The sequence below is a fragment of the Apteryx mantelli genome, chromosome 5, assembly GCF_036417845.1.
Source record: "Apteryx mantelli isolate bAptMan1 chromosome 5, bAptMan1.hap1, whole genome shotgun sequence".
Classification (NCBI taxonomy): domain Eukaryota; kingdom Metazoa; phylum Chordata; class Aves; order Apterygiformes; family Apterygidae; genus Apteryx; species Apteryx mantelli.
The window spans coordinates 58,358,767-58,369,925 of NC_089982.1; the positions used below are offsets into that span (position 1 = coordinate 58,358,767).

The 11,159-nt window shown below is 37.5% G+C and overlaps 1 protein-coding gene across 1 annotated transcript; it reads left to right on the plus strand.

The window, feature by feature from the left end:
- The first annotated feature begins 1,838 nt into the window (after nucleotides 1–1,838).
- On the plus strand, nucleotides 1,839–7,194 carry CNGA1 (cyclic nucleotide gated channel subunit alpha 1). Its single transcript, XM_067297157.1, is given in 7 exon segments — nucleotides 1,839–1,945; nucleotides 2,247–2,322; nucleotides 2,717–2,742; nucleotides 2,847–2,957; nucleotides 4,068–4,175; nucleotides 4,826–4,932; nucleotides 5,777–7,194. Coding segments are annotated over 7 exon segments (1,953 nt in total).
- Nucleotides 7,195–11,159: the final 3,965 nt, after the last annotated feature.

Genomic DNA, 11,159 nt, shown 5'->3' on the forward strand with positions numbered 1-11,159 from the left:
ATACAGATTTTTGCCCAAACATCAGGCTAAGTACTCCAGATGGGTGTGCATTTCCTGTTCTCCTACATCTCCTATTTCACCACATTTCTGATTTTCTTAAACCTCCAGCATCAGTGTGTCTGGATAACACAAATTTTTTGCTCTTGGAACCAAAGAGGATGGAACGATTCCCCTCGAGATGAGTATTTTTACATTGGTCTAGTGCCAAGTGACTGGAAGTGATTTGGCACAGCTTTATTTTACACCATTATTGGTGAGCTCTGTTGACTCCAGTGTGGATCTGTGGCGGATATAGGTCAAATCAGGGTGGAATTTTGTGTGCCAGCATTAGCAGAGCTTTCCCACCCATAAGCAGAGATAAAGCAGCTTAATTCAACCCTGTGTAATTTCAGTCTCCACACTTTCAATTACAATTTATCCTTGGAGTCTGCCAATGAAAACACTGTTACAGCTTTTAGGCCACTGGTGAATCTAATGCTTACTAAGTCTTACGAACCACCTTTTTTTGTGACAGCCATCTTAGAATTGATCCTTGCTCTTAACCATTTTAAAAACTGACAAGCAGTGCTGGAGTATATATTCTTGAAAGAACACACCTTAATTTTCAGTCTTCATTTTTCTGTTTTGTAGAGTGATGTAAAGGGGTATATTACTTTTTGCACTATGTATCATTCATTTTTGATGACTTCTGAAAACATGGGCTTCCTCTACTATCTCCTGTACAGGAATATTTTTAGTTTCATTGACTAATAAAGACACAGTATAAACCAGGTAAGTCTAGTAATAATATTGCAGCTGTATCATCATACTTCTCTTTAGCAGTGTGTTCGTCTACAGGAATGAAAGTACTTTCTTTAAGATTGGTTCATTCTATGGCATTTGACTTCATTTACAGTGATACAGCCACTGACTTGTCAGTTGGTGGCTTACAGACATGTCCACACTCTGCTTTCAACATATTGTTATTGTAGTGGATAGCATTTGTATTGTAATCCTAACTAAAAGGCAGATCACTTGTAGATACAATTCATGCCCAAAGAGCTGGTGGTCCCATTGATGTTGAGACAATTGTAAGAACTGTGGTGGAAAGGGAGAGCAGAAGTTCATTACTCCAGTGCTGAAAAGTTGGTGCACCAGAATGCACTATGTTAATTATGTACACTAGAGCATTTAATTTTTTTTTAATACTGAGATAAACAAAACCAGACATGAACAGGCTCCACCACTTCTATTTAGGTGTTTAGAGCTTACCTCCCTCATGGGTAAGGAGACTCAACTGTAGCAGTCTAACTTCTCAGTTACAGAACCTACTCTGCTCTCGATAGAGTATAACTCACAGATGTAAGGCATATTGACATTTCTTTTGACATCCAAACATTAAACTACTTCCTAGTCTGGTTTCCAGGATGCCACCTGTGCATGAATCTACTTATCCATTCCTATTCAATAACTTTTGAGTCTTTGGTTCAAAATCAGATGAAACTGTGGTAGATGTTTCAAAGACAATAATCGAAAGTTTTTCAATGTATGTGATTAGACTCAGGCAAAAGAACTAAATTAATGTTTTCTCTAAGGGAAAGATGTGTTGAATGTTCTCTTTAGCGGCAGTTGCTGGGTCAGTCAGCACACTGAAGCACCTCCAGTGCCCTTTCTTGTCTGGTGGGAATAACACAGGAGAGAGGAAGCTGGAAATACTGTTGTTTCTGTTGGGGGAAGCAAGAAAACAAAGGTCTCATCTGTACAAAAACAGTTGCTTATTAGTTCTGCTAGTTGTGAAATGACTTGATTCCTTTTGAAATCAGTCTTCCTCACTTACTCAGGGTAAGAAAAATTTAACCATGAAGGTAGGAGTGATTGAGACCCATCACTCCCATATGGTTGTTCCCAGTGTGGTCGTGGAAGACACCAGTGAGGACCCTGGGCAGATGCATGAAGGGGAAAACAGGTAAATCAAATTTCCCGGATTAAATTCTACTGTTTCATGGTTTTTTTTTTTAATAATTTGCATGGGATTAACCTGGTACAGATGTTTGCCTTCATCTAATTATTTTCACTCTCTCTTAACAAAGTTTTTAAGATTGGGATATTTTGCTTATTGTAAATATTTAGGAAATTAAAATGCCGACTCTTTCAATTTACCTAGATAACTTAGCCCATGATAAAAATGGTGAGAAACAGTTCTGTGACAATTTAAATGACAACGTTTTTGTATTTTAGCAGATACCATATAACTATCCTGTTTTGCTATTCCTTAGGCAACGGTATCTACCTGGTACATTTGCACTCTACAATATTAACAACAATAGTAATAAAGATGAGTAAGTATCTTGGTAATTTCACACAATAAGAGTACTGCAATGTTTGTTGTTTAAGCAGAGATGAAAAAGAATAATGTATATCTAATCATTTCCTTATAAGCAGTTATCTCATACAAGCAATTCTGAAAGATATCACATGTAAATTTGAATTTTATGTACATCAAATATGTAAAATAGATGATCATTCCCAATACCAAAGCTATTGGTATGATATCTATTACCTTAAAATGAAAATAGTTCCATGTGAAAAAATAAGCAAAACTTTTTTTCAAGGCCAGGCACTTAAGGATAATGTTAACCTTACTGAACTCAGATGCTTTTAATAAATAACAGTGGAAGCAATGGCTATGTGCATCCCATGAGCCTCTCATATTTTTCTTTTCCTTAGAGAGGAGAAGAAGAAAAAGAAAAAAGAAAAGAAGAGGTAAGGCAGAGTTATAATACTACTAACTTGTAAGACATTTAATTTATTTCCAAATATGTTCTAACTTGGTCTGTAACAACTGAAAATGTAAATCTATTCCTTAGCAAGTCAGAAGAAAAAAAGGAAAAAGAAAAGGATGGAGAACAAAAGAACAAGGAAAAAAAGGAAAAAAAACAAAACAAAGATAAGTCCAAGAACAAAGAAAAGAAAGAGGAGTAAGTATTTTTCATTTAGATCCTGCTATGTTAGTCTAGTAAAGATTGCTTTTGATGTAAAACTGAATCCATTCATGGACATCCTCCAAACAAGAGGCTTATACTCCAGTGAATGAGTGTACTGACTGCTGTTGTTCTGTCTGGAGTAGAGCTGTTCTGATTTAAACCCATATGACAATAGAATGAGAATATGCATGCATGGAATTGATCTGAAAAAAATAATCAGAAAAAAATCTCCTATGGATTCTGAATAAGATCCTTGACAATTTTGAGACACATAATATAATAACCTAAAAATTCACTTTATCAGCACACTGTAAACTCTGCAGCCCTTACTCTTTCACCAGCTTTCTCAGTGGCTTCACATATATACTTAGAAATAGGGATAACAGGACAGAGCATACAAAAGTTCATAAAAGTGCAGAAGGAACAGTTTGCTGATTCTTTTTTCTCTTTTTTTGATAATGCTGTGCAGCAAAAGATGGGCCACTGTAGAGCAATCTCTTCTACAAATTATGGCACCTACAAGCCAGTAAACTCGTACTGTCATCTAAAAGCTCTTGCTCTACCTTTTGCATTTAGCTTGGTAATTTCATAACTTTTTGGCCCAGAAAGAGAAACTTAAAATAGTGCACTTAGGACTAGTGTTCTTTGATTGCATGTTCTTTGGTTTCCCTGTTGGTTCCTCTATGTAAACTATGCCAGTGTTTCTTCCTTTTTCAGTCTTAGACTTTTCCCAGTAAGGAAGGCATTGTGTGTCTCACATTAACATTGATATTCACATAATCATTCTGTTTTTGGAAAGATGATCAAATCAATTATCAGACAAGACCATTACTTTGGAAGGAAACAAATTATTTTAAAAGGGTTGAACTGCCAAGTTGATTTTCCTTAGCAAAATCTAGACTCTGAAGTTTAGGACCGTAGTCATATGTGACAATTAGTTTCATGCTCTCCATGTATTCAAGCAAGGAAGCGTAACTTGAAGAACGTGTTTCTTTTTTTTTTTTTTTAATAATAACAATTTCCGGAATGCTTTGTTCCCCCAAATTTGTTATGCATATTTTAAGTCTCTCATTAAATCTCTTTTTTTTCCTGCCTATCACTCAGGAAGAAGAAAGAAATTTTTGTTATTGATCCAGCAGGAAATGTGTATTACAACTGGTTGTTTTGCATCACAATGCCTGTCATGTACAACTGGACCATGATTATTGCTAGGTGATGTAAATAATAATGTACTCTCTTATTTCTCATAAAGTAATTATAGTGCTGTACTTCTTTGTCATATTAAAAGCTTCCTGATTATCAGACAGAGTAGATATAAATAAAACAGGTAAAATAAATAAAACAGAAATCACACGCATCTTTAAAATCCCTACCACTCTTGCCAGCTGGATTTCTGCATCTTCAGCAGATTCACTTCACAGAATCTGACATTTCATTATTTTTTTCCATTTCTATGAATCCAGTGAATAAAAAGCATAGCCATTAACAGAAGATTGGGAAAGTTTCATAAATAACATAAAACCTTGGTCTCATAAGAGAAATTATTAGGCAGCATTCCCAGCTAGCATAAGTATTAGTTCTCCATATAACTACACAAGGCATTGATTACTTGCAAATATTCTGTAGTCCAAATTGTAAACATTTGCTAGAAGCAGAAAGGTAAACAAGATATGCAGAAGCACTGTAAAATGGCTACATTTTTCAAAGTGTGGCTGATATTGCAGAGATCCTTTAACGAGTATATAAAATTTCTGACAAATTGTGAAGTCTCTAAATAGATAATTTACTTTATTCATCATTGATCTCATGCAACTATTTCATTTCCATTTCATGACAATTTACTTTTTTCTTTTCCTATTCAGAGCCTGTTTTGATGAACTTCAGCATGACTACTTAACAGTATGGTTCGTTGCTGATTATGTTTCTGATATCATCTATGTTGCTGACATGTTTGTACGGACAAGAACAGGTAAGTTTACCCAATGATTAATGATTCTTATTCATATATTTGTATCAGGCAGTTTAAAATATTCAGAAGAGTGCTACTTTTATCATTTGGGTACTCTTGATGGGGAACAAGAGTAAAAAAGACATCAAATTACATCTCCAAAAAACCTGTAAAAGATCTGTAGATCTGTGACCTGTAAAAACACAAAAAACTCTTGGACATCTTACTGAAGGCATACACAAAGCCCCTGGCATGAGGTAAGCTAGACACAAGCTGCTCTGCCTGGAACTGTGTACAAGGCAAATCAACCCACAATATCGGCAAATGAGGATCGGGGATTCTAAAAAGTTAGTGCCTGAAGCTGGACTCTGTATTTAAGGCACTTCAAATACTTGCATGATTTTCAGGACCACTGAGCAATCAAGACATCCAATCAGCTTCAGCTGCAACTGTTTCTTTTAAAATCTTATCTTACATCTGGAGCTATTGAGTAGCTACACTCAATATGGGACTGAAATTCCTGTGCTTACACTCTTTGCCCTCGTTTTAACCACCCTTCCTATAGCTTGCAATGTTTTTCTTTTTTCCCCCTAGATGTTCACCAGGTAGTAGAATGGTGGAGGGAAGACCATTAGAGCCAGAAATGTATAATTTTAAAAGCTGTACAGTTTAGCTGGAGCTGAACCATATGGCCTTAAGTAGAATATTTGGAAGTAAGCAGTTGCTTATAAAAAAATAAGAAAATTATGTAGTATCTGGAACTTCTAGCCAAAATATTGTTCAGGATAGATTTGGACTGATGCTAAACAGAATGCAGTGAAAGTTGAAGTCAAAACACTTTTCAATATTTAAAATTTGATTTTAGGTTACCTGGAGCAAGGTCTTCTGGTCAAAGAAGAAGAAAAACTTAGAGAGAAATACAAGACATCTTTTCAATTCAAATTAGATTTTTTGTCTATCATACCAACTGATCTCTTATACTTTAAGGTAGGACTGAGTTACCCAGAATTAAGAATAAACAGATTATTTAGAGTAGCTCGTATGTTTGAATTCTTCCAGCGAACAGAAACAAGGACAAACTACCCAAATATCTTCAGGATCTCTAACCTTGTCATGTACATTGTGATTATTATTCACTGGAATGCCTGTGTGTACTACTCAATCTCCAAAGCTATTGGATTTGGGGCTGACACATGGGTCTATCCCAACACATCCCATCCTGAATTTGCCCGTCTGATTAGAAAGTATGTCTATAGTCTCTACTGGTCAACACTGACCCTGACTACTATTGGTGAAACACCCCCTCCTGTAAGGGATTCCGAGTATTTCTTTGTAGTTGTTGACTTCTTGGTTGGAGTATTGATTTTTGCTACCATTGTTGGTAATGTGGGTTCTATGATCTCCAATATGAATGCTGCCAGAGCAGAGTTTCAAGCAAGGATTGATGCTATCAAGCAGTATATGCACTTTCGGAATGTAAGTAAAGACATGGAAAAAAGAGTTATAAAGTGGTTTGACTATTTGTGGACAAATAAGAAGGCAGTGGATGAAAGGGAAGTCTTGAGGTATCTGCCAGATAAACTAAGAGCAGAGATTGCAATCAACGTTCATCTGGAAACACTGAAAAAAGTTCGGATTTTTGCAGACTGTGAAGCTGGGCTGTTGGTTGAACTTGTCTTGAAACTCCGGCCACAAGTATATAGTCCTGGAGATTATATTTGCCGAAAGGGAGATATTGGACGAGAGATGTACATTATCAAAGAAGGCAAACTTGCAGTAGTTGCTGATGATGGAATTACGCAATTTGTGGTCTTAAGTGATGGTAGCTACTTTGGAGAGATTAGCATTCTTAATATCAAAGGTAGCAAAGCTGGCAACCGAAGAACAGCCAATATTAGAAGTATTGGTTACTCGGACTTGTTTTGTCTATCTAAAGATGATCTCATGGAGGCTTTAACAGAGTATCCAGATGCAAAGGCTATGCTGGAAGAGAAAGGAAAGCAAATCTTAATGAAAGATGGACTGCTGGACATTGAAGTTGCAAATTTAGGAAGTGATCCTAAAGATATAGAAGAAAAGATCAGTTACATGGAAAGAGCAATGGACAGATTACAAACAAGGTTTGCCAGGTTGTTGGCCGAGTATGATGCTGCACAACAGAAACTGAAAAAAAGACTTACACAAATTGAGAAAATATTGAAGCCAGTTACAGAGCATGAATTCTCAGACTTAGAAGAATTAGATCCATCCACAGACAAACCTGGAGTGTCAAAAGCAGAATAAAAAACTAGAGTTTGCCTATAAGACTTAGGGTCAATTCTTGCATGGGGCTGAATACTTTCATTTCCCATCTTTGTAGGACCTGACTATTAATTATGAAAAATTATTTGGTCAGATAATGTCACTAATTTCCTACAAGCAACACATATTTGGCAGGTTTAGGAAAGAATATGAAGAATCAAGAACGAGGATAGAACATAATGCCTTGCTCTGGCACAAACAAACAGTATTATCTGCTACACAAACAAACAGTATTATCTGCTAATGTGTTTAGTATTCTTTATGTAACACCACTGTACAGCAAATGTAGTTAAACTATATACTATCACATACTGGTAAGCACTGAAAGTTTTACTGAGTATTTTAAAATAATTTCTTCATGTCTACTTATGGAAAGAAGGAATATTTGGTAAACAATTGTATTAATTATTTGAAGTAAATATAGGCATGAATCATGATAATAAATTTGTGTATAAACAAACACATTAATATCTTGAATAATGCAAGATTAATTAATTATGGAACATTACATAAAACTAGCTGTATCTACAATGAAGATGTAAATACTGATGATTGTAAGATCTGGAAAATACTATGACTTCATTGGGTCCATCTTATCTGACCTCTTGAAACTTGAGTGAACAGTTTTATAACAGTGCTTTTTTCAGGATATTACATGCAAAGACTGGAATATGGAGGGGGAAAATCTGACCTTTTGTGAGCATCTGTATGAGAAATCTGGATGGTTTATAGTCTATCTGATCTTTCCACAATAATAATAAATACATAATACTGAAGACTATTCTGCTCCATGTAATCATATGGCGGCTGAACATGGACTATCATGTTTTTAAGATCTGGGCTTAAAAATTTGTCTTGTGTCCCCACTATAACCACTGAGCATACAGGCAGACAGCAAGGGGAGGAGACAATAGAAAGTAGCCAAACTCTTGTGATAGCCTCTTCTGTAGCTGCTATTCAGGAAAGACTACAGGGCCTAGATAAGGTATTTTATTCAATGATAGGATATTTCTTTCTGCCATTCTTAACTACTAATAAGGTGGTAAAATCTACTGCTTCATATGTCAGATAAATTTTCAACTGGTTTAAGGGGTATTTTCTTCTTGGATTTTCCCCTAAATTATGTTGTTTTTTTTTTCCATTGGCAAAGCTGTTTTTATTAACTGTGGTTCCAGACTTGGCTAAGCATTTTCACTAGATTCTGATCATAGCCACTTAATGTTGGAAAAGTTTGATGGCAAGGAGTAGAGAAAAGGACTGCAAGAGAATGCGTACTTCTGTAGTTAGGACACTTGAATACCCTGGGCAACTGGACTGTATGTCTGCATGAAAATTAGTGTCACTTGATAATATCTCTGTACTTCCATTCCTCTCCTTAATAAAATGAAGATATTATATATGGGATCTTTTACAGAAGTAGGTAAAATAGGTCTTTTGTAAAGTACATTCATTTCTGATTGTTTTGATTTTTGTATTGTTCATGAGTCTCCAGAATGGGAGAGATCTACAGATAACTCCCGATTTCACTGCAAGGATTAAATGTTATGAAGTAAATAATGCATAGAATATGTAATGAACAACACTGTTGATCTTGTGCTTTGAATGACAAACGGCATGATGTGCTGGTGACGGGAAAGTGTACACAATCATTTAATAAAACACTATCAGTGCTTACAAAAACAAGCATTATTCTGGCATTTACTGTATTTTGAATGCCAGGTTTTGCAATCAGCATTCTTACAATGCAGATTTTGAACATAATTTGCAATTTATATTGCAGCAACATCTACAGGCCTGCGTCATATTTTACTAGGCACTTAGAAAGCACTTTTCACCTTTGTTGAAGTGTTTAAGACTTTATTAGAGAAATGTGTGATATGGTGCTTAACAGAATTACTAATATTATACTAATGAGTTTTAACTAATAAAGGCGGAGAGCTACCGTTCGCACTTTTTTTCTGTTTTACTGATCCTTCAGTCTATGATATGAATTACAGTCACTAGCTGCAAGTACAGTCACTAGGGACTTTTTGGAGAATAAAAATTTTTCGATTTAAAACATTTCAAAATAAAACAGAAAAACATAATTGACGTCCAGTAGTTTAGTTAACATATTCAGGAGCTTTGTGATCTAAAATCTTGAATTATTTAACTTTTATAAGCATGTATTTGCTCAAAAAATACTAAGTGTAAAGTCTCCTCCTGACACAACAAGATCAAATACAGGTGTCATGAAAAAATGCCAAACAAATTAAAATTATTTCAAATTGCATTTATTTGTCAGAATATTTCTGGATTGTCACGTCCCACCTCCGAAAAGCGGTGGGGGGGAGTGACTCAGATTCGCAAATCCCCTTTGGTGTGGACTAAGGCGAGATAACACTCGAGGTCCTTACATAAGCATCAACTTTAATGGAACAAATATCCTGCAAACATTGGCCCTCTCACAGTTATATCTAAACCAAGGTAGGCTTTGCATTACTTAACAACTTTAAGAGAAGAAAGAAAGAAATAAAGAGATAGGAAGATCACCAGTCCTGACCCAGCGTTGGACCTGCCAACGGGGGCGTTCGGTCTAGATACGCCCTTATTTATTGCCCCAGTTCCTGGACTTCCAGAACCGTCTCTCGCCCCAGTTCCAGGAGTGGTTGAGACACCAGTCAGTCAAGAGAAGTGACACCAGGCCCCCTCCTCACGACCTTCTGGGGCTTTCTCCCGTTTCAGGGACCTTCTTTCAGGGCACTGTTCAGGCTCATAGCACAGCCATTTGGGTCTCGTCCCTTACATGGATGTATGGAGTTTCTTCATTATGGATTTTTGCAGTAAAATCTAGTGAATATTACTTCAGTGAAGTTGCTAAACATGCTTAATGGCTTTTTTTTTTAAATCTAACATATTCTCAAAGAGAGGAGCTGGAAGGAAAATGAGGTTAACAGTCTCACACTACATAAAAGGTTGCCAGAAAGGGAGCCGAAGCCAATTGTTTCTACAGCCAGACTGGCAGGCAAGAAGAAATTCACCTATTAAATAACAGAAATCCTTATTTGGATATTAGAAAAAAAAATTCTGACTATTAACAGTATAATCTACTGGAACAGGTTTCATATGGATACCATGGACCTTCTCAATGGATAATTTCAAGAAGGGCTATGCCAAGCACAGGCTACCTTAGCACACTTCAGCTTTCCAGGGCAGGTGAGAACAACTAGCTTTGGGAGCCATGCTCTCAGCAATGGCACCACACAAGTGTCTACAGATTTGGAAAGCAAGCAACACTCATGTTTGGTTCTCACAAAATACCCTATTATCTCCTCAGAGCACGGCAGTAAAGACAGTAATGGGAGGGCATCTTCTGGCAGGCCCGATTAGGGGTCTTGTTGGCCATCGTTTGGCCGTTGTTAAATTTAACAGTTCCGTGACCTGAAGGCAGCTAACGAACGAACCCAAAGGCCAGAGGAGCCACACAGGTTTCCCCAATTTCTGCTCCTTCGTTCCCCTCAGGAGGGAACTTGCATTACATCATAATTATTTACGCTTGCTCCTTCGAGAACCTCATCACCTGATCAAAATTAAAGATAATTCCTATGAAAAAAAGCTCCTATGAAATATTTCTTTGTCAACTGCCCTATATAGGGGCAGCGGGGCAAGGAAGATAAGCGCGCGCCCGCGCCCTCCCCTGCGCATGCGCCCCACCGCCACTCCGGTGCATTCTGGGCGCTGTAGTCTCCTGAGCGGCAACTTCCGCCCCGTCCCCGTACTTCTCGGCCTCCCTGCGCGCGGGGGCTGCTGGGAGTTGTAGTCCCGGGAACGAGGAGCCCACCGCTGGCGAGCGCTGCCGCCGTCCTCGTCCGCTTTGGCGGGCGCTGGCGGCCACTTCCGGACGGCGCCAGGCGGGGGTGTGGCGGGGCCCAGCCCGCGCCGCCGTCCTTGTCCCACCTGGCGGAGCG